We start from the raw sequence: 25,802 nt of genomic DNA on the forward strand, positions 1-25,802 counted from the left end.
TGTCCCGGGGTGCTCCAAGCTGGCCTTGGGCACTTCCAGAGATGAGGAAGTGTTTTCCAGCTTCTCTGGGCAGCCTGTGCCACCCCCATCCTCACAGGGAAGAATTCCTTCCCAATCTCCTGTTAAAAATCTCCCCTTTTTTAGTTCAAAACCACTACTGGAGGTTCCCTCAGTGTGGTTGTCCTCCACCAGCAAAAGGTTGGGTCATTTGTAGCTGAGCTCTCCCTGTGCCCAAGGAGCTCCCCCTGTTCCAGCTGAGCCCTCTCTCTGTGCCAACTGAGCTCTCCCTGTGCCCATGAGCTCTCCTTGGGCCAGCCAAGCTCTCCTTGAGCCCACCAAGCTCATCCTGTGCCCACTGAGCTCCCTCTATTCCAGCTGAGCTCTCCCTGTGCCAACCAAGCCCTCCCTGTGCCCACCAAGCCCTCCCTGTGCCCACTGAGCCCTCCCTGTGCCCACTGAACTCTTCCCCACTCTCCCTGGTTTGATTTCCAGGCAGGATCAGCTCAGGCAGGGCAGGACCTTCCTTGGACTGCTCGGGATTGAGGCAAAGCTGCCTCAGGCTCCTGCAGGAATCAAGGAATCCTAAATTCCTGAGAGCTCTGAAGTCCCCTGGCATTCATGGAGAAGGGGTTTCAAGCCCTGTCCAGGTTTTTCTCCCTGTGTGGACAGAAACACGATCCCAGGGTGAGTGCCAGGGGTGCCAAACACCCGTGCAGGGGGAGAGGGAGAGCTGGGCTCCTGCTGGTGCCAAGTTATTGCGAGGAATTCCTGACTCCACACGTGGCCCCAGTGTCTCCACAACCATCCCATGCACGTTATTGACAAATGCTCCTGCTGCAGAGCCTGGCACCAAGGCCATCCACAGACACAGCCAAGCTCCCAGCACACCCCTGCAAGGACCAGGAGAGCTTTCCAAAGCCTTTGGAGAAGCACCACTAAGCCCTCCTGGCAGCAAAGGCACTGGGATCAACTGGGAGGGGAGCAGCAGCCCAAGAGCCCTTTGGAAATGGAGCCTGAACACAGAATTTCAGGAAGCAGGGACATGGGGAAAGAGCAGGGAAACAGTTCCTGTCCCTGTGAGATGCACCCTGGGGCAGATGTGGGTGCTTGTAACAGATCATGGAGTCAGCAAGGCTGGAAAAGGGCCCTAAACCCCAGTCCAACCAGCAACCCAGCACCACTAAGGCACAAAGTGTAAATCCACGTGTTTTCTGAGCACTCCTGGTGCCAGGGTCTGACAATTCTTACCACGAAAAAGATATTCCTAATTTCTGATATTATCAATAATAATGAGGAGGTGGGACAGCCAAAACCACTCCCAAATCCCCCCACCCTGTGTAACCCAAGACTTCCTTTTTTAACACAAAGCCAGGAAAATCAAAGCTGACAAAAAAGAAAACTTGGTGGGAATGGTGGCAAAGTGAAGGTAAAGCAGCACAGGGGCTGTGAGAGGCCCTGCCATGGAAGCAGCTTGAGGAATAAGCTGCTGTTGTTCCCTGTCACTTTTCAGGGAAGGCTGCTGAGAGGGGATTACAGCCCAGGCAGCTTAGGAGGAGCAGGTGAGGGGAGATACGCAGGGATAAGGAAAAGAAAATACAAATTACTCTGCTTGTGGCTGGGGGGGAGAGGGGGAAACCTGGGGCTGAACTCCTCAGAGGATGACAGGTTATCCTTGGAAAAAACATCTAAATCACCCCGTTCCCTGCACTCCAAATCATGTTCCCACCTCGTCTCCATGCCAGGCTCCCTTCAGCTCCCCGTAATTAAAGGATGGGGTTGCAGAGATGCTGCCATGGGAGATAAAAGTGCCCCAGGATTGCTGGTGCTGCCAGATTCGTCTGCTGCTCAGCCCAGCTGACAAATCTGGGGCTTGGAAATTGGAAATTCCTTCCCATCTCTCTGCTGGGAAGCCCTGGGGATGGTGGGGATGCTCGAGGAGTGGGAACGTTCTGTCACCTCTCTGTCTTCTCACCCTCTCCACCCCAAATCCTCATCCCACTGCTTCCTCCAGCCCCCATTTTTAGTGGGAAAGGGTTGCTGGAGCTTTGGCACCAGGAAAAATGATACAACCTTTAATTCTCCTTGTTTCCAAGCATCTCAAACACCCTCACTGGCAGCCTGTGAGCTGGACCTGGCTGGCACACACATGTGGGCATTCTTTTTGGGATGATATCTTGGATAAGAAACAAAAAAGAAGTGGACAAAATCTCCAGCTGGTGATGAACAGGTAAAATTAAAAGAATGACAGAGCTGGGAAGCATCAGATGCCAAAGGAAGGGAGGGTGGATGAGGGGAGGGGAAGTTTGGAGAGGCACCAGGATGGCCCAGGAGAGGCTGGAGCAGGGAGGGGGATTCCTGCCACATCCGTGGGGACCATCCACCCACCAGGAAGGGGGAAATGAAACCCAGCCCTTCCTCCTGGAGGGAAAAGGGGCAGGAATGGATGAGGAAGCAGCGTGGGGGATTAGGTGGCCATGTGGCTGCTCCAAATCCTCATTAGGGGCTCGTTAAGGACATGAAAGCTGCTTTTCCTGCTTCCGGTCCTGCAGCACCCCTGGAGCTGCTCCTGGCCAGCCTGGGCTGCCTTCTCCTGGCAGCCTGAGGGACCGTGGGGAGGGTGGGAGGGACATGGAGTGAGGGATCCTCCTCCCAGCTGTGCTGCTGGCAGATGTTGGTGACACGCAGCCCTGATGGAATTTATCCCTCACTGCTCTGGGCAGCTCCTGGATTGCACCTCTGGCATGTCCCACAGGTCTGACACCCACCCCTGCATGTGGCACCTCGGTGGCAGCACCCTGTGTGTCACCCCTGCCAAAGCCAGGGTGACCAGGACATCCCTGTGGCAAATGTTCCAATTTTGGGAGCAGGACAATGCCCCAGATCAAAGGGATTGTACCACGCCAGGGTGACCAGGACATCCCAATGCCAAACCTCTCCAATCCTGGGACAAGGACACCCCCATGGCCAAACCTCTCCAATTTTGGGAACAGGACAATGCTCCAAGGGGATGATACCACGCCAGGGTGACCAGGACATCCCCATGGCCAAAAATTCTCCAGTTTTGGGAACAGGAACATGTTCCCAATGGCACCAATTCAAGGTGACCAGGCCAAACCTCTCCAATTTTGGGAGAAGGACAATGCTCCAAGACACAGCGTTGGTACCAGGACATTCCCATGGCCAAAAATTCTCCAGTTTTGGGAACAGGACAATGCTCCAAGGGAATGGCACCAATTCAAGGTGACCACGACATTCCCATGGCCAAAATCTCTCCAATTTTGGGAGAAGGACAATGCTCCAAGGGGATGATACCATGCCAGGGTGACAAGGACATTCCCATGGCCAAAAATTCTCCAATTTTGGCAACAGGACAATGCTCCAAGTCAAAGAGTTGGTACCAGGACATTCCCATGGCCAAAAATTCTCCAATTTGGGAACAGGACAATGCTCCAAGGGAATGGCACCAATTCAAGGTGACCAGGACATTCCCATGGCCAAAACCTCGGTGGATTTGTGAGCAGGACAATGCCCTAAGGGAATGGCACCAAGCCAAGGTGAGCAGGTCAGCCCCTTGCTCTGAGAGAGTCAGACAGAGTCAGTTAAATTGAGACCTGTGGCCCTGGAAATCCTCTCCCAGTGTGAAAGGTCCTAAATCCCGTGGATTTCCAAACCACCTGGCTCGTTTAAGCCGCTTCCTTCCTTAAATACGGACACAATATGGAACACTAAGACTCCATCCCCAGTCCCTGGCCCTGCCCTGACTGGGAAGAGCCGGGACAGTGAAGTCCAAACCAGCTGCTTTTGTCCCCTTTTGCCCCAGATGCGCTGCTCTGGTGTGAGATTCCCCAGGCAGCTCCCAGAGAGGAGCCCATCCCTCCTGCCCAGCTCCTCGCCCAACCCATCCCTGAAAAATGCAATATTCTCACTGGAGCTTTGCTCTTTCCCTGAAAATAAATGAGTCATTCCCAGCCAAAGGCTTCTTGGGGCTCAAAAAGCCAAATTGTGAATAACCCTAAGAGCCCAGAAGCAGAAGGATTGAAACAATACAAGCCTCCACCCCCCCAACTAAATCTACTACTGCTTTTTTTCAACATGGTGTAACAAATTCCCCAATATTTGCCTGGAAACTCCAATCCCTGGACAACTGAATGGAGATTTTACTGCCCATGTGCCTCTGATTACAATATATTACCACTAATGATAATTGTCTGGATTATACTTATCTGTTTCTTTGGCTAATAAACTATAAAAGACCACCAGTGAAGATGTAATAAAGTGCAGCTGTTGGAGCAAAAAAAAAAAAAAAAATTAAAAAGCCTTTTTTTTTCTAGGTCAGAGCAAAGTTGGGAGAGGCTTGGGAGAGCTGCCTCAGCGAGGGGAAGGAAAACCTAACTGGAAATAAGAAGAGCTCCTCAAGGCAGCTTTCATTAATCTGGAACTTTTCTGCCAGAACTGGTGCTGGGGTTTATCTGCCAGCAGGACAAAGGGAGGGAGGTGCAAACTCTGCATTTCTCTCCTGCATCTCATTAGCCTCAAAATGGACCCTTGGGCTCCTCAGAAATGTTCCTGGCCAGGGATGCACCTACAAAGGGAAGGAGGAGGGAAGGGAAGGAGCATTTTTTGTTCTTGGAGTGGGGATGAAGCTTCCCCAGCATGGAACATAAGCTGGTTAAAGGCACACAGGGTGAAGCTTTGCAGGTGCCAAAGGGCAGGAAAAGGGGGGAAAAAAACCTCTCATTGTGGAAATTCAGAAAGTTGGAGAGAATTGCTGAGATGGAAAGCAGCCAGGAGGTCGGAGTAAACAGCCTGGTGCTGAGCTGGGGAAAGGCAGATAACGGAGTGTCCCGAGGCAGGGAAACATGGAATGGGTTGGGTGGGAAGGGATCTGAGGGATCACCCAGAGCCACCCCCTTCCACACCCTCCACTGTCCCAGGGTGCTCCAAACTCACCTCAGACACTTCCAGAAATGGGGCATCCTCAGGGAAATCCATCCCAGCCCCTCCTCACCCTCACAGGCAACATTCCTTCCCAAAATCCCATCCATCCCTGCCCTCTGCCAGTGGAAGGCATTCCCTGTGTCCTGTCCCTCCATCCAGTCCCTTTCCAGCTCTCCTGGAGCCCCTTTAGGACTCTGAGGTCTCCATGGAGCCTTTTCCTCTCTCACACAAAACTGGAGACTGGGAATGTCCTGGCCAGCCTGACCATCTCTTTGCCTTGGAGCAGGTTCCTCTTCCCAAAATTGGGGAGGTTTTGGCCATGGGAATGTCCTGGCCACCTTTCCATGGCATCATCATTTTGACTTGGAGCAGGTTCCTTTTCCAAAATTTGTGAGGTTTTGGCCACGGGTATGTCCTGGCCACCTTTCCATGGCACCATCCCTCTGGTTTGGAGCATGTTCCTGCTCCCAAAATTGGAGAAGTTTTGGTCATGGGAATGTCCTGGCCACCCTTCCATGGCATCATCATTTTGACTTGGAGCAGGTTCCTGTTCCAAAACTGGGGAGGTTTTGGCCATGGGGATGTCCTGGCCAGCCTGGCATGGTGACCAGCACATCCCTTTGCCTTGCAGCAGGCTCCTGCTCCCAAAACTGGGGAGGTTTTGGCCACGGCTCCAGCCCTCAGAGCATCTCCCACGGGCACATGGAAATGGATTTGCTGTCCTGAATTCACCAGCCAGGATTTCAAACCCAAGGCAGGTTTGCAGGGAGAGGGACTGTCTTTCATTTCACCAACTAACACAAGCTGAGGGAAGAAAAAAAAACCCCAGAATATCTCAGAAACACAAGTTCTTCCAATTTTAACAGAATGCTGGAAGAAAAAGTTAATGTATCTTTCATGAGGACAATCTAGATAATAAGCAACACAATTCCACAGCAAAAGGCTGGGATTTTTTTTCCTTTTTCTTTCTTTCTTCTTATTTTTTTTTCCTTAAATAAGCAGGAATTTCTGGTTGTGGATAGAGGACCAAGGTAAAACTTGAGTCACCAAACATCCCCCAGACAGGAACATGCTGTAACCTCAGGTGTTAAGTGATCCATGAGATTTTACTTTCAGATTTGGGCAGAAACAACAACTTCAGGGGGGAAAAAAAGCCAAACCAACTAAACCACGACAACCCCTCTGTGTGTCAAACCTAAACTGAAATTGTTATTCAGCAATTTGCAACACTTACTGTCATATTAAAGTAATTTCATTTTATTTTTGCTCGCTGGCTCTGCTCCTGTAACAAAACAGCAAATCTTGGGATTTAAGGGGATATTTGGGAGAGAACTGAAGGTATCATGAAAGGTTTGGGGGTACAGCCTGTGACCCTGGAAAAGGTGGAAATTTTGCAGGCCAGATGTGACAGAACTGTGGGATTTGGGCGTTTTCCCCTCATTTCCAACCTCTCTGGCTATGAAAGCTCTGTAGCCTCTCCTCCTTCTTTGCATGGAAATATTATTTATAAATATTATTTATAAACATGTAGGAACTTCCACTTTCTCTTTTTTTATTTAGGAAAATTTCCAAATGAAAGAAACTTTTGCTGAACCAGCCAATTTCTGACCCCCCTGGATGATCTCCAGGTGGTTTTGTTCCTTTGCTGAAAGTAAAAACCAACACAAAAACAGAGAAAATGGAATTATTCATCTTTTGGGGGTCCCTTCCAGCCCAGGATGCTCCATGATTTTATATCTCAGGAGTTCTTTAAGCTACAGGTGAAGGCAGCAGTGGATCCAAGTGGCCAAAAAGGTTCAAATTATGATTGATTAAGCACAAAAGCAGTGTGGCCAGCAGGACCAGGGCAGGATTGCCTCTCTGAGGCTGATTTCCAGCCTCTCTCCAGGCCCCACATCCCTAAAGCTCCAGATGAGGACAAACCCCCCGAGATGATGGTTGGTACTCACTTTTTCAAAGGCTCTATGACTGTCTTTTGGATCTGATTCACCTGTGGAAAGCAAAAATGGGAGGATTGCACGTCAGGATTGTTGGAAAATCCCATTTGCACAAGGATGGGTTTGTAGGGTCCCACCAGGGGGTGGGGAGGGACCCTGAGCACAACCACGATGTCCTTTAACCAAAAGGAGAGAGGGAATTTCTCCCATGGGAGCTGCAATCCCAGCCTGAAGAGGGAGATTAGAGAAACTCCTGTGGGAAAAGTCTTGGGGATGATGATAAAAAGGAAAGAGGTGAGACACGAGGATTCTGGACATGGCAGGGACAGGACACAGGGAATGGCCTCCCACTGCCAGAGGGCAGGGGTGGATGGGATTTTGGGAGGAAATCCTTCCCTGGAACAGTGGGGAGAGGCTGGGATGGAATTCCAGGGGAGCTGTGGCTGCCTCATCCCTGGAAGTGCCCAAGGCCAGGTTGGAGCACCCTGGGACAGTGGGAGATGTCCCTGCCATGGCAGGGATGGGTTCAAATCCCCCCCAACCCCAACCATCCCATGATTCCAGGACAATCCCACCATCCCATGACTCCAGAACCCTCCCAGCTCTCCCATTTCCCAGCCAAGCCAATGCACCTTCTCCTGGTTGAAGGAGTCCATCCTCTTCATGGCCGTGTCGAAGGCCGTGACCATCTCGAGGAACGAGGGCTCCTGCTCACACAGGGGGTTGGACAGCAGGTCTGAGGAGATCTTCACTGCAGACTTGGACATGGCTGATGGAAAAGAAACCACACAGGGTCACATTTCCCACAGCCACGAGGGCAAAAATCAGGGAGCTGAGGCAGCCAGGAGGGGGTCAGCACAAGCTTGCAGGGAGATGCTCGGTGGAGGCTGAGAGAAAAGCAAGCAAAAGGCACCAATTCATTCATGTAAACACCCAGAGAAGTGTTTTTATGTAAGTTAAGTCTGAACCACTCCAATGTGAGGCTTGTGATGCTGCCAGAAATAATCCCAGACTAACAAAAGCACTGTTCTCTTAAAAAAACCCCAGAGATGGGGGTTTTTATACATCTTCTCTCGACAGACTATTAAGTGTCACTCTCAGCCTCACTACAGCTCTTCCACAACAAGAAAAATCACAGTCCATTAAGTCTTTCAAATGGCTTTACAAAAAAAACCCCCATGTATTTGAAGTGGATTTAGTGGGAAAGGACCAGACTGACAGGACTGGGAGACGAGGTTTCTCTTTCCCTCTCCAAACACAAAGAGCAGGGACACAAGTTAAGTATTTTCCCCTCAATAAGCCTGAATTTTTTGCCTGTGGAGAAGGAGCCAGGGGGGATATGAAGTCCCTACAGGCCCTGGGAGTGCCACCAAGAAATCCAGAAGCAGCAGGTCATGCTCTGACTGAGCATTCTGCTTGTTTTCCATCAGCCACATCCCTCTTTATCCAAACACTTGGTCTGCAAAGGGAAAATTCAATGACAGAACCACTACACAAACGAGCAAGAAATTAGGGAAGGTACAGAATGGAAAAAAAGACTAATAAAAAGGAAAGCATAAATATAAACAGGGATAAAACAGACTAAAAAAAAACCTAAAAAGGCCAGAGGTACTTAAAAAAAAACGTTCTTTTTCCTCAGTGCTGGAAGTTATTCCAGTTGGAGATCACAAAGCCAGATGCTTTGGAGGAGCTTTGGAAAGACTCCCTCAGATATTAAAAGTTAAAACCATCCGAATAATGGGGCTTAAGATCATAAATCAAGGGGTTAAACATTCTGATTGAAAGGTTACACACAATTATAACAGAGAGGGCTCAGAAGCTGCAGAGCTGGGAGCTCAGTGCAGAAGGAGCCTCTCTCTGCAGGATAACAAAGCTACCGTATCCATCTATTATCCAAACATGAAGGCTTTGGGCATTTAAACCTTTAAACAGATGGGATAGAATCCATATGTGTGACCACATCTGAGCGGGGATTTGTGCCAGAATGGGACGGAGTTAACAACGGCACAGCTCCTTTGGCCGCAAGAAAAATGAAGTTTTCCTTCACAGGAAAGGATTGGAAGGGAACTGGAGGGAGGGAGTGGCAGGGTCACGCTGGGAGTTTGGGAACTGGGGGGGTTTGGGCATGTTCAGGGGGAATTTGGGTCAGGAACTTCCTCTGCATCAGTGGGATCACCTGCAGAGAGATGAAAAGGGGGTCTGAGAGTGCCAGGGCAGGGAGGAGAGGAGAGAGGAGGAGAAGGAGAAGGAGAAGGAGAAGGAGAAGGAGAAGGAGAAGGAGAAGGAGAAGGAGAAGGAGAAGGAGAAGGAGAAGGAGAAGGAGAAGGAGAAGGAGAAGGAGAAGGAGAAGGAGAAGGAGAAGGAGAAGGAGAAGGAGAAGGAGGCGAAGGACAGGGACAAGAAGGAGAAGGAGGAAGAGGAGAAAGGATCGCCTGTCCCTCAGGGTAGCCCTCAGGAGGGTCTGCACTGCTCTTTTCCTCATTAAACATGTGAGATGTAGCTCCAATTAATTATTCCAAAGCAGAGCTTTTACCTCCAGTTAAAGAACATCCTCCTGCCCCTGGAAAGAGGGTGGGGAAGGGGGTGAGTGATGTCCAGTTGTGCTAACAGCAGTGCTGCTAGCAGCCCATTCCCTGTTTGCTGGTAGGGCAGTGAAGAGCCTGGCTGGGATATTTCTGTGCACAGGAATTCTCTTGTTCTGAGCTGAGCTTTTTGGGAAGAAGGTGGAGACTCGAGCCACCAGTCCCATTTTGGCAGGGAGTGTTTGCAGGCAGTGAAGAACCAACCCCCTGAGCCTGGAGGAACCAGACAGGAGGGCAAAACCTGTCATCCTCACCAGATCTGGGGGCTGGATGTTGGGAATGGACACTGCCAGGTGAGGAGAACCATCCTCAAGGGCTGATCTGATCCACCTCCTTCTCTTCCAGCCCTCCCTCAGCAGGTTGTGTGCAGTACCTCTCCCTCCACTCACCATTTCAAGCCTTTAAATGAGAAATCAGATCGTCCTGGCTCTGGCCAAGGCTCATTTGTGACTCTGCCATGGAACAGAACGGAAAAAGAAAGTCCTCCCACAGCTCCTCTGGGACTTGAAATGCTCCATATAAACAACGCCCACTGCAAGGGAGGGGAGGGGAATCCTTAACAAGGAAAAACTTACCAAGGATCCCTGACAATGACCAGAGTCCTCAGAAAGGGCAGATTTCACCCTGGAAAAGAGTCCTGCGTGTCTGGTGCTTTTCCCACCCCTCTGCCTGTGCTGGGAAGGTGGGAGAGCATGGGAAGAGCCTGGATCTGTGTTTGTGTCAGCAATATCCACACACACACACACACACACACACACACACACACACACACACAGGTGAGAGGCTGGATCATGGAAAGCCCCAAATCTCCCTCTTTCCCACTGTCCTGCCCTGCTGTGACCCCGGTCCCACGGGTGAGTGCTGGCCCAGTGCAGCCCACACCTGTTTGTGCTGGTGCCTCTGCCTTGGCTCTGGAGCTGTGGGGGCCAAGCAGGGACTGCTCCAAACCACACGCTGGGAAAAACCATCTGCCTTTGGAACAGCTCATTGCTGCAGGTTCCTGCTCTGCTCGTCTCAGTAACCAGCATCAAACAAATGCAGCTCCCAGCTCCCCTCTGCTGGATCCCTCTCTGGGCACTGCAGATTCCGACCAGAGGGATGTGGAGGGAGCTGGGACGTGGGACAGGACACCTGCAAGGGCAGATGCCACCCCAAACGTGCAGGCAGAGCTGTTTATTGCTTCCTCCATCGCCCACTGCCACGAGGGGAAGCCAAAACGAGCAGCCAGGGAGGGAATGAGCTGGGCTATTCCCAAAGGAGAGCTGCCAGGTCAGCATTTCCCACGGGAAACACGGCCAGCTGTGTCCAGCTGTGCCCCCCAGACCCATCCCACCTTCCTGGGGCTCAGAGAGGGACGTGAAGGAGATGAAAGGAGGACTCAAGGAGGTGAAAAAGCACTGCTGGCACAATAGGCTCAGCTGGAGCTGCTCCTGCTGGATAATCTGAGACCTGGACCAACGACTCCTGGGTTTCTTCAGTGGCAGAAACTGAGGCAAACAAAAGAAAGGGACTTGTCCAAGGCCAGGGAGCTCAGGAGACAGGGACTGAGCCCGCAGCACTCCCTGTGTTCCCTGGGCTGAGCTGCCTCTCGCAGATGGCCTTGTAACTAAGCAAACTGAGTGGGACTGAGCTCTGGATTTGTTTTCCAGACTTGTCACACATTACTCATGTGATCTCGAGAAAAGTCACTTCATCTCTCTGTGGCCAAGTTCACAGTCTATGTATCCTCCAGTCACTTACCCAAATCTGCATCTGTGCTTTTCTTCATATCCTTCTGAAGTTTTTTGGTCTGATCTTCCAATCTGAAAGATGGGAGAAAGAAGGCAAAGTCGGAATCTTGGAAAGAAAGAAACCCAAGTGTATCATACGTGCAACAAATCATTTACGGGCTGAATATGCTGGCTTCTGGTGGGAGTTAAAAATATCCAGGCAAGGCTTGATGAAGTTCAGTGCAGCTCAACCCTTTCGGGTTGTTTTCAGATGGTTTTTAACCTTTTCAAGTTGGTGATCTCTTATTCATAGTTCGCATATTTCCTGAAAGTTCTCACACTTAGCACAAATGGTAAAGCCAAATGCTTCCAGATGATCCCTGAGAGCTCCTGTGACACAGGCAGGATGGCAAAGCCACTCCTGGTCCTCTGAGGTGTTGGCCTCTTCAGGGACCCCGCAGTTTCCTGGCAATTTTACACTTTTTTTTTTCAAGCTGCCAGAATCTGCAACCCCACTGCAAATACTTCTGAGGACACCTTTGAACACTCAGAGAAACCCTGAAGAATTGGAAATTACAGGGCAGCGAGGGATTTGCTCACTGGGAAGAGCATCCCTGGCTAAAATTCCCTGGGAAGATGCAATGGGAGGAGGGAAGCACGCGGCCGGTCCTGTCCGACCAGTGTGGTTGATACTCACTGCTGCAGCTTCCCATATTCCCTTTCAAAGTCTCTCTCCACCTGTGGAAAGAAGAGATGGAAATCAGCTCCAGGGGAGCCTGCTGCAGGGAAAGCTGGCCCTGGGAAATGCTGAGCTGAGCCCAGCACAAGCTGCAGCTTTCATGGGAGTTATGCCTCAAAGCAAAGGAAGTCTTGGGGATTTGGAGCTCCAGACTCCCTTGGAGCCAGCACCAAACATGTCAGCTCGAGCCAAGGACATGCTCCAGCACAGGGATTGGGAGCTGATGGAATAAATGGGAATGCTATAAAAGCAGGGAGGTCACAACCTAGCATGGCTCAGTGCTGGGGGACAAAGTTTTTTCCTCCCAAAAACTGAGGGGAGCTGCTGCTCCTCCAGCCCTGTTAAGGATCCTGAGGTGGGTCTGGCTGTTTCCTCCTTCCTCATCCTCAACAGGATGGCAAAATTCCCCCCAAACCACCAGTGAGCCTTGCCATCTCTGCATTATTCACCCCCTCCACACACTCCTTACCCCTGCAACAGCTCCCTCCCATGAAACTCTTGGGCAGGAGCACAATCCCAGTGCACTGTGACACCTCCAAAAGGGAGGGGAACCCTGTGCTCCCAGCTCAGAGCTCCAGCACAGCCTTCTCCCGATGCTACCTCAGTGCCTGCTCCCTCCTACTTGCTAGCTGGCAGCAAACCTCCAGCGATAGGAGATATTTTAAGGAACTTTCTTTCCATGCTGACTGTTTTAACACACTTAAAACATTCATTCCACACCTCGTCAACCAGAGAAGCAAATGGATTTCAATTGACCAGCCAAGAGTAAATCCGTGCGCGTTTGTTGTCATGGGATCAGCTCTGGGTTCACTTGTGTTGTCAAGCTCCCGTGCTATTAAGGAAATGCGGAGTGCTGGGAGCAGCCAGGACTAGAAGGATCCAAAGGTTTGTTCCAATTCTTCCTGCTGGCCCTGGGATTTCAATCCCAGGCTCGATGCAGCACCACAATTTAATGGGGACGTTGCTTTTCAAGCAGAATTGCTGTTAAAAGCTTGGGGGTTAAAGACGAACATTTTCTTCAGATCTCCTTCTTTAAACATCTTTTTGGGCTGCACTTGAACTCCACCAGGCTGATCTGAGGGCAGGCAGTGCCCAGCCACATTCCAGCCCCATCCCAGCGCCCAGCTGTCCGCACCATCCGCTCCCACCATCCGGGGGATGCGAGCTGGGCTCTCTCCCCCCCAATCCCTCTGCTCCAAAAAACCCTCCCAGGAGCTCCAGCTCCCTTTTCGTGCTGCTAAAATTGGGTGCTGGAGAGAACAGACACGGAGCAGTGTGGGGGCAGCTCACACGACTTGTGCCTGGCGTTCGGCGAGCGCAGAAATGCGCGGCAGCTGGCGCCCTGCAGGTCAGGTAACCAGCACATAGTAAAACTCACCCTCCATCCCCGTGCCTGTTCCGGCTGCTAAAATATCCAGGGACTATTGCACTCTATTTATAGGCCTTAGGTGTGAATTGTTTTGGTTGCAAACCACACAGGGTCGGGCACGACTCAAAAATGTGCCCCCCTTTGAAAGGCTGGGGGTGTCGTTCCCTTATTGTTCCCTCTCTGTGTTTAGGAGGATCTGCTCAGCAACCAATTCCTCCAAAAGCTTTGGCTGTGGAAGACCTGTGAATATTCAGGGTTTCTGGCCCTTTTTTGCTGTCAGATTCGCCTGTTTCTGTGCAATAAGCAAAAGGCATCGTTGATTAAAGGATATGGAGCAGCTTCCAGGGCCTGAAGGGGCTCCAGGAGAGCTGAGAGGGACTGGGGACAAGGGATGAGGACACAGGGAATGGTTTCCACTGCCAGAGGGCAGGGATGGATGGGATTTTGGGAAGGAATGTTCCCTGTGAGGGTGAGGAGGGGCTGGGATGGATTTCCCTGAGGATGCCCCATTTCTGGAAGTGTCTGAGGCGAGTTTGGAGCACTCTGGGACAGTGGAAGGTGTCCCTGCACATGGCAGGGGGTGGAACAAGATGAGTTTAACGCTCCCTTCCCACCCAGACCATTCTGGGATTTTAGGATCCATTCCATAAAGACAAAACCTCCCCACCCTGCGACCCTCTGGGTGCTGTGAACCCCCCAAACCTCCCGAGCTCCCCCAAGCCCCCACCCCAGTGCCAGAGCAGGGTCCACATGGGACCGAGGTGACTCCACACAGACACACTTCAGCTGCCCAGCCTGACTCACATCCCCAGCCCCATCTCTCCGAGACAGCTGCCCAAGGATTGCTCTTATTTTTCACGCCCACAGGCAGCAACTGGCTCCCAGTCCCCACAGTCTGCGAGCTCGTGGAGCCTCCCAGCCCGGGTATCCCACAAAAACAGCTCCTCTGCAGAGGGAAAAGCTGCTCTCATGTGCTCCCAGCCAGCAGAGTCACAGGCAGAGCCCTGCAAGGAGGACAAGCTGGGAACATTTTGCAGAGCACACAGTAATTCCCACTCCCAGCAGCTATCCACGGTCACACGCAGCCGACAGAGGCTGTGGAGAGGATTAGCACGTTAAGAGTAACGAGAACAAGAAGTACAGGCAAGAAAATTACAATATCCTGAAGGGAAGTTTCCGTATTATTAAAATAATCCCACTGCTCTGCAGCCTCTTTCTGAAAACTCCAAATCAAACCACACTTTCTGTATTGAACGGGTTTTTTTTATTCTTCCAGGCACAGGGGCTGGGTAATGCAAAAATCGCTCGTCTCGGGGTTTTTATTTAAATCTACATCAAGAGCGACGAGCTCTCGAAAGCTTTGAAATAAAACAACTTCTCTCCTTCACCCAGTTCTTTTTTTTGTTTGCAAACACTGGGCCTCCCACCTGTGATCACAGCCCTCCTGCTTGAAGGGCAGGATCATCACCACCACCCTGGTTGTGAGGCAATGGAGCAAGACCGAAGCCAACGCTACAAAGAGATGGAAATGAGGGACTGTGAGGAACCTTCCTATCCCCCTGGGGTTCGTGTTTTTTCCTGGAGGAGGAAGATGAGCTGATTTCTGCATCTTGCAGTGGTCTCAGCATTTTTGTGGATCTTGGGAAAAAGAGGGAAGTGTTTCCTTCTTCCTCTTCTCCAAAAAAAAGAGAAACCCATAGAAATGAGAACTAAGATTTTCTGCTGAGCTTCTGCCACCCCATCAAGAATTTCAAGGTAAGTGCCATGGGTGAATATTCTGAGCCAGAGCTGCAGAGTACAGGTGGATCTGGGAAGTCACAGACTCCACCCAGCAAGATATCCACATCCCCACTCTGCAAGAAAGCTTCCCAGAAAAATGGCAAAGGGAAAAAGGAGGCACCTCCCAACTGCAGAGACCAGTTTGGGCAGAAAACATTGAAGGAAGAGAGTGAAAATGAGCAAAACTATTTAACTGGCATCACTTGAATTCACCCCACCACTCCCAAGACATTTACTCCACTGTTTTGGGATTTCCAGCTCGCTGGGGGAGCAGCAGTGGAATCCTGCTGCTCACGGAGCTCCTCCGTCCGACACCCCTGGGGAAGGCAGAGCTGCTGGGATGAGTCAAGGAAGGGAGGTTTGGCAGCTCAGGTCTCCACTCCCTGCCAAGCTGACTCAGGCCAGCCAGGAGGAGGAGGAGGGCGAGTGGTCTGAGTCAGCCCAGGCCAGAGCAGGGCCAGGGAAGCAGCGAGGGAGGCGGGATAAAACCTCGCTGGGGGATGCAGGGCCGGCTCTGCTCCCCGGCTCCTGCCTGCTTGGATCATCCCAGCCCCGGTGAAGGGCAGGGAACAACCTGGGGGGACACAGGTGAACTTCAGCTGCAGCTGCAGGAGAGCTGGGGACTCGAGACAGCTCCGATGGCAGCGCAGCCTCTGCTGGGAGCGGCGCTGTCCCGAGGGAGGGAAGAACATCTCTGCCATAAGAGGCTTCGTGGCTGAGCAATAAACATGGAGAGATATAATTCTAACAGGTTTAACTCCTATCACTGGGCATTAGTTTAATTGGGCTGTGGGCCCGTGGCCCTGCTGACAGCAGGTCCTCTCGGAGCATTAGATCCTCCCACCCGGCTCCCAGAGCCCGGTGACAGCTGCTCTTTTCAGGGAAGAGGAGGGGAGAGATTATGCTGTCTGGAATTGGATTTGCCCAGGTTAAGGTGGAAACAAAGCACTGCCATGTCTGGGGAGGGGGAGATCACCTCAGTTCACCAGCTGATATTTTCTACCGGGGTTTCCTTCTCCCTCAAGAGCTAAACTGTGGCTGACACCGTGCCCTTCTCCAAAGGATCACAAGCGAGTGGGCACAGGAGTCATGACTAATTCCTCGGCAGCCCAGGCAAATTGCTTTTCAGGACTACTCCCGGCCTAGATCTGACACCAGCCCCAGCACTGAGACAACAAAAAAGCCTCTCTGGCTCGCCGAGCCTCTCAGCAAAGCCACCCCCCTCTCCTGACTGCAGTCCCAGGCCTCATGGAGAGCCAAAGAAGTTACATCCTCACAAATGCTGCTTTTTTTTTATCCTTCCCCTCACCCCCTCTTTTGTGGTCCAGTCTCTGTGAGTGGGAGATCCTGTACCCACAACCACTTCCCTTCTGATGGGCTTGGGATGCAGCCCTGGAGATGCCACACCTTCCCACTTCCTGCAGCCCAACATCTGGAACATCCCAGCCCTTGGCTGCTGCTGCTGCTCCCCAGCGCCTGCACAGATGGAGTGCCTCACTCAGCCTGCAGCTGGGAGGTAAATCTGGGGGCCTGCAGCTCAAAGCACACCACGGCACATGGGATGCCTGATCCTGGGGGATATCCGTGGTTTCCTGCCGTTTGTTCTGCTTTGAAGAGCTGCACTCTACGCTGGGTGTGAAGTTCCAAGGTTTTGGCTTCCTGTTTTCTGCTCTCCCTTATCTGGTGCCTGGAGAGCAACACCACCACCACCACCACCACCACCACCATCATCATCATCATCATTCCACAGCAAGTGGAAGCGTTTTAGAAATCAACTTTGTTGACACTAAATCTTGTTCCTGGGGAGCTGAGGAAGGAAGGAAGGAAAAGGAAAAGGGCTGGAAAGGCTCTGGGTGCTGAATGAACCTCTGCCTGCCAGATATTCTGAGCTGTTCTATTTAATACACACACATGTATATATAAGCAAAGGCTGCCAACTGCTTCAGAACAGCACATTCCAGCAGCTCCGGGGAAGGAAAGATCTCAGAGGTGCCACCACTCATCTGCAGGGAGCCCGAGCACAGAGATGGCTGATTTTAGGGGAGAAAAACCTCTAAAACCTCTAAAGCAGCAAGGAAATCGAATGCATTGAACTGGGATGTGAGAATGTGTGGGCTGGAGATGCCCAGCAGAGCTGGCCAAGACACCCAGAACTGCAGAGCAGTCGGTTCTTGCCCCAGCCTGGAAGGACATCGGTGTTGGGAGCACCAGGAAAGGCAAAATATTGTGGAGCAAGGAATGTGGGGGCTCCTGACACAAGCTGGGAGAGGTGTGAAGGGCTGAGGCTGGGCTGCCTCACCTGAGGGACCACAGGCAGCAGCACCTTGCTGGTGGATCACCAGCCCCTGGAAAAGGGCAGCAGAAAACACGGGAAAACCATGGAGGAATTTTACCAGTCCTCGTCTTCATCGCCTGCCTGGCTTAAATTCTGTACTGACAGTTTGGAGCTGTTACAGAAAATTGCTGCTCCACGGCAGCAGACAACCACCAAATCCTTTAAAATAAAACATGACAATCAAGGCTTGGAGGGAGTGGTGGGATTAGCCCTCTGCCTCCAGGGAAAATGTCATGTCCCAAGGAGAAACTGCCCCACAAACACGGGTGCCCACGCATCCTGCGGAATTAGCTGGGTGTCCTGGAGAGGAAGGATCAGGGATGTCAGTCTGTGCAGGGGATTAGGTCACCCAAGCCATCAGAGGGACAAGCTCTGCCCCACACTGCCTCCCAGGGCTCCCTTTTCAGAGCAGGTGTCCAGGTGAGTTCTCAGGGCCAGCTCCTGGGAGGTTCCACAGCTTTTTTTTGGCATGGGACAAATGCAAAGCCAAGCTGCTTAAGAAGGGAAAATACCACAGCCAGCTGCAAGCAGCAGCACTTGGGGTAGGAGCCTCAAATCCACGGGAATACAAAATGCTTTTTTAATTTGCTTTTAAAGCAAATGCTGTGCAGCACAAATTAATTCACGCCCGAGCACTAAGCATCTCAGCTTATAAGCCTTTCTTTGGAAACAGTTATATTCAGCGATCTGAACCACTCCTCCTCCTCCATCTGCTCCGAAAGGATGAACAAACAAGCCATTGCTGAAAGAAGGAAGGAAGGAAGGAAGGAAGCAAACCCGTTCAGCCATCTCCGAGGAAAACTGTGCCAGACCAAGAGAGCTCTTTTCCCCCACCCCGCGCACACACGCACCCCACTCCCAAAAAATAAAAAAAATTATCATTTCCACAGATCCCAAACCAAAATATTCTGCCTGCATGGGGCTCCCCCTCGCTCCTCGCACGAGGAGCCGAGCGCTGGTCACACGCGGCAACAGGTTCTGCTGCTCCAGCTCCCTCCCACACGCTGCAAAATGGGACGAGTCAAAGTGCTGGCTTGACTCATCAGCCACATGATCCAAGGCTGGAGCTAAAAAGGGGGAACTGGTTTACTCACTGTCTTGGGTACAATCTGTTTCTTGGGCTGCCCGATCTTGAACGGGATCCTGGAAAAGAGAGAGGAGAAGGGAATGTGTGAGCAGCGCTGATGCTGGGCCCGGGGCTGGGGTGGGTCTGGGGGCAGCAGGGGAGTCCTGGGGGGGCAGCCCCTCATTCCAGGCACTGTGCACCCCCTGGACAGGGAAAGGGTGGGAGAGAGTGTGGGGAGACTTCTCAGCATTCCAGAGGGGCAGCTCTCTGCTCTGTGACAGCGACAGGAGCCAGGGAACGGCTGGAGCTGCGCCAAGGCAGAGTCAGGTTGGATTTTAGGGAAAGATTCCTCCCCCAAAGGCTGGAAGAAGCACTGGGACAGCTCTCCAGGGAAGGGTCACAGCCCCGAGGCTGCCACAGCTTCAGGAGTGTTTGGACAATGCTGCCAGGGTGGGATTTGGGCTGTCTGTGCAGGGCCAGCAGCTGGGCTGGGTGGTCCTTGCGGGTCCCTTTGGTTGTCCCAGAGCCAGTGCCACCCCTGAGGTCAGCCCCACACACCCTCCCTCCACCCCAAACAAGGCAAGGATGCTCCACAAGCAGCTGAAGAACCCGCTCTGTTTCAAACCAAATCTGCAGGGGAGGATAAAATAATACTAAAAAAACTCCCAAACAAAGCCTGTAAATATTTAGAAAGAGGATATTAAAAAAAGCAACAACCCAGTGTCTGGAGCTGCGAGCTGCTTCAAAGGATTCCTCTGCTCCAACAGCTGGAGGAGAGGCTCACCTGCCAGCACAGCCTTCATTCTTAAAATCCCTAATTCCCAGGAAAATCTGGGTTACCTGAATGAGAAGAGTACTCTAAATAAATTACACAACATATGTAAGGGTGGCTGGGTCAGCTGGGAGCAGCCACGCAGGCAGCCTGAAAATAATTGGATTTCTTTCACCTATCAGTAGAATGAAAATCCAGGAATTCAACTGCTGTTGTCAATGGATTTAATTAAGTTAAAGAGGTGCTGCTTGGTTAAAGCATCTCAGCCAAAATCTCCCAATGTTTTCTGGGTTGTGATGCTTTAAATAAATAGAAAAAAATTGAGGTCATAATGACATTCAAGTGGTTTTTTGCCAAAGATGTTTCACCTACAGCTCAGCTTCATCCCATTGCATTCCAATGGAATCTTCCACTTCCAATTTCCCATCCCAAATCTGCACCAGGAGCTTCTGGGAAAGTGTCTGAGTCCCCTCCTGAGAATTTGGCCTGGACCAGCCCAAATTCTCATGGTGCTACACAAAACTTGAGATAAAACCATGGCTTTAGGGACTGTGTTGCTGCCTCCCAGTCCCTTTTCCCACTGCTGGTTTTCCCACCAGCTCCACTTCCAGCACTGCTCCATCCAACAGCTGGACCCTCAAGAAATATTTTTACCAGCGTAACCTGCTGTACAATCCCACTGTGTGCAACAGGAGAAGGAGTTTGCAATGGAAGAACGGGCGGGATGAAGAAAAAACCGATTATCCGAACTGCAAACCTTCTCTTCCCACTTTTCCCGCTGTTTTCAGAGCAAGGCTGTAATTACCCACCGGGAATAATCCAGGGCTGCACCCCCCATGACCCTCCCTGAGCAGCTCTGGAGCCAACCTGAGTCACCAGGTTTAAATTTAAATTTTTTTTCGGGAGAACTTCCTGTTTATGGTTCTCCGCCAGGACCGGTGTAATTTTGGGTTTAACCCTTTCCAGCTCCTGTGGCAGTGTGAATCACCCTTCTTTTATAAACAAACACCACTCTGCTGTATAATTTCCCTGTCAAGAACTGGGGGTGTGGTGCCTTACAGGAAGAAAACAAAAATATATGGATTTGTTTCCTTTGTGTTTTCCTCTGTGGGTCAAATATAAACCAAAATGAGGCACCTCCCGCCTGCCATCCGCAGCCAGGTGCTGTCACTTGATGTTTTTGGAAGTGATGGCACCAACTTGGTGGTGAAAGGATAAAAAAAAAAGAGGATTTTACTCAAGGGAGTGTTATCCCACTTAAAACCAGTTTGCCACTCTCTGGCAGGGCGGGAACAAGCAGGGAGCTGGAGCCAGGCCGGTTCCTAGTGGGAAAGGACAATTAAAAAGGTGATTAAGGAATTACCTGTGCACAACCCGCCCCTGTGGGGGGTACAGAGAGCACCCCAAAGTGGTGTTGTCCACTGGAAAAATGGCTCAATCCAGGGAGTTTGGTACCATAGGGATGTGGGGTGGGAAAAGCCACTGGCTGGGGATCAGAGCTGGGAAGGGAAGGCAGAGGGAGCACAGGGGGTTCTGCTCCATCCTCACCATCCTCATCCCACCACGGAGGGCAAGGCACCCCAAAAATCCCTTTTCTTCTCCCAGAAACAAAGGGAAGTCAGTGGAGCTGCAAATCTCCCATGCAGCAGTAAGTATCTCTATCAGCATCGTGATGCCACTTGGTAATTATGTCTGTCTCAGTAAAACCTCTAAAAAATAACCCTGTGCAAGTCAGGTCTGTTCCTCAATTATTGGAGGGATTTTTGTTCTATTTTACAATTTTACATAATTTTCCTGGTTTTTAAATCACTGTCTTTTAATATGATTCTCTGGGAGGGTGGGGGGAGAAGATGGATGAGCAGGAAAGAAAGAAGGAAGAAAAAAAAGATGAAAAGTATGGATTTTATTGAAGCTTTTAAACCAAATGGATTCACCCCACGCCTCAAAACTGCTGCCGGCACCGAAGTTTTGTCCCTCTGGGAGTTGTGTCCCTGCCTGCAAAATTGTGGGGGGACAAAGTGCAGCTGCCACAGCAACATCACAACCATTTCCTTCAAAACTGAGAGGTTTTTTCCTGGTTAGAAAATGCATGATGGGGATAATACAAATAAACTGGGGGGAGGTGGATCCATACCCATCACCGCCACGAATTCCACGGATCTCCCCGGTACCTTCAAAGCTGAGCCTGGCTCTATAAACACCAAAGAAAAACCAGAATCGGTGCTGCTTTTTTTTTTTTTTTTTTTTTTTTCCTGATGTCTCGTTTCTGCTGAGCGAGAGAAAGCTGGGGTTGTGTTTGGGGTGTGAAATCCCTTGAAATCCCGTTCCTGAAGAGCCGAGCGCGCTGAGTCACAGCCGGAGCGTTCGCAGCCCGCGGGGCTGGGGGAGCATCCCGGCCCCTCGCAGCCCCCTCCCTGGGAGGGCACCTGCAGTTTGGGAAAGCAGCAGGGTTCAGGGGGGAGGGAGGAGGGCGAAACACTGCAGGGAGAGGGTGGGAAGAGCTTAAAGTAAGGAAAAAAAGTGTGGGTGGAGAGAATCCTGCGAGCTCTACTCGGGGATGCTCAGGAACCCCAGGGAGGGGAAGGTGGGAGAAGCTGTGGCTGATTTTCTCTGAAGTTTCCCCAGCAATCTCATCTATTTACTTGGCTCTTCCATGTGCAAACGCAGGGCCACACACACCAAAGCAGTTAATTCTCCTCTGGATGCACAGGAGAGTTGGAAACAAACCTCCCAGGCTGGGGGGGGATGCAGCTCCACGAGGTCTGTGGGGAGCTGCAGCTTAAAACACGGAGCTCCCCCTCCCACTCCCCAGCAGCCCCCTGGAAGGCAGGAATTGCCAGCAGGAATCACTCAATCCTTGCTAAATTAGGGAGGAACGGTCCTTTCCCAGGGTGGACACCACACCTTGGCATCACCCCTGGCATGGGGAGCTGGCATGGAGCTCAGAGCGTGCCCAGGGGATAAATTCCCTGTGGGATGTGATTTTTTTTTTTCCCAGCTCATTCCAACTCAGCTTTGCCACCCCTAATCAGGCCCCAGAAGACCCTTGGCAGATAAGCAAGGGATAAACACCAAATATTTTCACCCACAGCTGATAAAATGCTCTCCCTGGGGATGCTGAGCTGCCAGGCAGGGATTGGGAAGGGAGGGAAGGATGGACAGACGGATGGACAGGCAGGGATGGGGACAGCAGACGCTGGGGCAGTTTGGACGTTAATTAATTTGGGAAAAGTGACACTGAGCCTCTGAATTCAATATTCCTGCCCCAGGTGGGCACGAGTGGCATTTGCAGGGGACCCACAGGTCCCGCTTTGGTATGAACTGGTGGCCAAAACTGGTTTTTACTGGTACCACTGCCAGACCACCAACTAAATCCATGTTCTGTGGGAAGTGCCCGCTTCCCGTGGAAAGTTTCAGGGTTTTTTTTTTCCTTTTTCTCTCTCTCTCATTGAAACCCCAAGCGCCAGCATAGCCTGGATGCCCGCCAGAGCTTCTCACTCTTTGAATTTCCACCAAAAATCTCAATTCCTTCACCGGAAAGAAACCTCTCTGTGCCTGCAGGCAGGAGGATGACACCCAGCCTCCCGCGCTGCCAGGGTGACCCCGACCCTCCAAAGCCTGGTTTTCCCCAGGATTTTGGCACGTGGGATGATGAGGGATCCTACAAAACCATCCCTTTACACCTGATCCTCTGCGCAGACAAAAATCATCCCAAAGCTACCACAGAAATTGGGTCCTTCCCTGAGCCTTTCCCTTTGGAAGCTGCTGGCTTGGGAATGGATTCAGCTGCATCCAGAAAAGCTGCCCGGTCATGGGATCAGCTGCCACCCCAGAGGGATCAAAGAGTTCCTGCAAACCCCAACAGGAAGGTTGGGAGCACTCCAGGAAGGATGTGAACCTTCACTTTCCCACTCTGCTACGCAGTGAACTTGGTTGAGCTTCTCCTCCCTCTCCGCTTGGGTGAAGCTTCCCCGAGGGATGGAGGTGTTAGGGAAGGGCTTTTCCATGACAGGGAAAAGCCAGGAAGTTCAAAGGAAGCTGAGAGGGATTTGCTGAGCAGCATTCCTGAGTCTGCACAACGGAGGGAACGCTGCACATTAAAATCCTGGAAACCGGGATTGGGCTTCCTAAAAACACCCAAAGGTGCAAATGCCGGGCCGGGAGGGGATGCCAGGCGTGCCCAGGTGAGCCAGGCAGGAGGGCAGGCTCAGGTTAGGCGTGAATCTCCCGGATGCCTCCTCGCTGTGCTCCCGGCGTGTCCATGGAAACCGCAGGCACCGTCCCACCCCGCTCCCCCCTCCCAGGAACTCATGGCAACCGCTCCAAACACAGCGCGGAGGCAAAAAAAAGAGGAAAAAAAAAAAAAAAAAGGGAAAAAAATTATTCCAACGGATCACAAACAGCTTCTGTCGAGGGAGACTCTGCGCCAAATCCCCGTTTGGGTGCTCTCCCCGTGGAGAGGAGAGCGGAGGTCACGGGGTGGGGACAGGAGGGATGTGGGATGGCATCCCTGGGGAATGAACGCGCCCATGCCGCAGGTGAGCGCTCCCACCTGGATTTCAGCCCATCCCCGGGATCCTGGAGGCTTTGAGCCACGCAGGGATGTCAGGGCGAGCCGCTGCAGCGGGGGAGAAGGGAAAGAGAGGTGTAAAAAGAGGCGAAAAAAGAGGTGTAAACATCGATTTTCTGGATTTTAGGTCAGGCCAGGGAAGGCAAGGCACCTTCCTGAAGTTTGGCGGTGCAGGGATGAGCTCCTGGGAGCAGGTCCCTCTGCATCCTGCACGGAGCTAGGCACGGTGTCAGTGTTAAGCAAATCAAAAATAATGTCAGAATCCTCTCTCCCACCCATTCCAAGAAGAGCATGAAAAAAATAATGATATTTTACTCACCCATCAAAAGAAAATTACTCACGCCAGGCGCGTGGGCGAGCAGAATTTTGCAGGGCTGTTTTAGGCCCTGACTATGCTACAAAAATATCCATTTTAAGCACGGTTGTGAAACACGGTTGTGGCTCAACCAGAGCACTGGGTTGGAGCTACCTGGACAAAACAGGTGGAAAAATAAACAATTAAGGAATAAGCACTCCGAGGCCTGTGATGGTGGCAGGGGAGGTGGCAGGTGGCACTTCCCAGCTGCTCCACCCCGGGAAATGCCCGGCTGGTGCTCCAGTTTCACCACGATAAAAACTTTGGGATGTGCAAAGCACCTTGCACAGGTGCTCCAGGTAACAGGGAGGTGTTTGGGAGCCTCACTCACTGCTCTGGTATCCACTTGCTTCATCCCAGTTCATTTTATCCCATGCTCATCTCCCAATCCCAGTATCACTGAAACCTGCAGGGAAGGGAGCGCTGCCATCGGCCACGTGGGGCTCCAAAAAATAGAAATATTGATTCAGAGGGAAGAAAACAGAGCCCGGGGCTGGGTGTGCATCGCTCCTGCCCAGCGAGGCCACGGCTCCAAAACACAGGAAACACTGCAATAACCAACAACCTGGGCAAATCTGTAACACAGAAAACATTGGAATAACCAACAACCTGGGCAAATCCAAAACACAGAAAACATTGGAATAACCAACAACCTGGTAAAATCCAAAACACAGAAAACACTGGAATAACCAACAGCCTGGGCAAATCCATAACAGGGAAAACATTGGGAGTAACGAACAACCTGGGCAAATCTATAACACAGACACTACTGGAATAACCAACAACCTGGGCAAATCCATAAGAGGGAAAACACCAGGAATAAACAACCTGTGCAAATCCCTAACAGGGAAAATATTGGGAGTAACCAACAGCCTGGGCAAATCCATAACACAGAAAACACCAGGAATAACCAACAACCTGGGCAAATCCATAAAACAGAAAATACCAGAATAACCAACAACCTGGGCAAATCCGTAACACGGAAAACATTGGGAATAATCAACAACCCCACTCTGAGGCTGTGCAAATCCATAACCCAGAAAACACCAGGAAAAACCAACAACCCGGGCAAATCCATGATGTGGAAATCATTGGGAGTAACCAACAGCCTGTGCAAATCCATAACGTGGAAAACACTGAGAATAATCAACAACCCCACTCTGAGGCTGTGCAAATCCATGAAACAGAAAACACCAGGAATAACCAACAACGTGTGCAAATCCATAACAGGGAACACTGGGAATAACCAACAACCTGGGCAAATCCACAGCATGGAAAACACTGGGAATAACCAACAACCCCACTTTGAGGCTGCATAAACACATCCAGCCTCCCATCCTGTGGGAGAGACAAACAAAACCCCCTTTTCCCTGTGGGAATTCACCTGGCGGGGAGTGGGAAACTGGAGCAGGGATGTTTGGGAGTCTGGTTATGAGGTTTGGTTTGATGCAATCTCAGGAACCTTAAAAAACACTTTATAAAGTCAAAAATGAGGCACCTGGGGCAGTAAGGGGATGATACAGTAAAATCCAGCCCTCCACTCTCTTTATTTTTAGAAGGAGTGCTGGCCAAGGGAATCACTGGACTGCACATGAGGAAGAGGGGGATGAGGATGCTCCAAGAGATCCCAAAGCCTAAAGAAGCCATGGAG

General features: G+C 51.3%; 1 protein-coding gene across 2 annotated transcripts in view; it reads right to left on the reverse strand.

Annotated features, from left to right (window-relative positions):
* Positions 1 to 25,802, reverse strand: part of BIN3 (bridging integrator 3) — a 42,329-nt gene that overhangs the window by 11,293 nt on the left and 5,234 nt on the right. Inside the window, exons 2-6 of one of the 2 annotated variants that reach the window (XM_064400345.1) lie at positions 18,483 to 18,531; positions 11,864 to 11,904; positions 11,198 to 11,259; positions 7,508 to 7,644; positions 6,888 to 6,928 (exon numbers count right to left, since the gene is read on the reverse strand). In XM_064400345.1, the coding sequence (XP_064256415.1) occupies positions 6,888 to 6,928; positions 7,508 to 7,644; positions 11,198 to 11,259; positions 11,864 to 11,904; positions 18,483 to 18,531 (330 nt within the window). Of the gene's footprint in view, positions 1 to 6,887; positions 6,929 to 7,507; positions 7,763 to 11,197; positions 11,260 to 11,863; positions 11,905 to 18,482; positions 18,532 to 25,802 lie in introns of those variants that run through there. The other variant, XM_064400346.1, reaches the window with a different exon arrangement.

This window comes from Passer domesticus, chromosome 28, assembly GCF_036417665.1.
Source record: "Passer domesticus isolate bPasDom1 chromosome 28, bPasDom1.hap1, whole genome shotgun sequence".
Taxonomy (NCBI): domain Eukaryota; kingdom Metazoa; phylum Chordata; class Aves; order Passeriformes; family Passeridae; genus Passer; species Passer domesticus.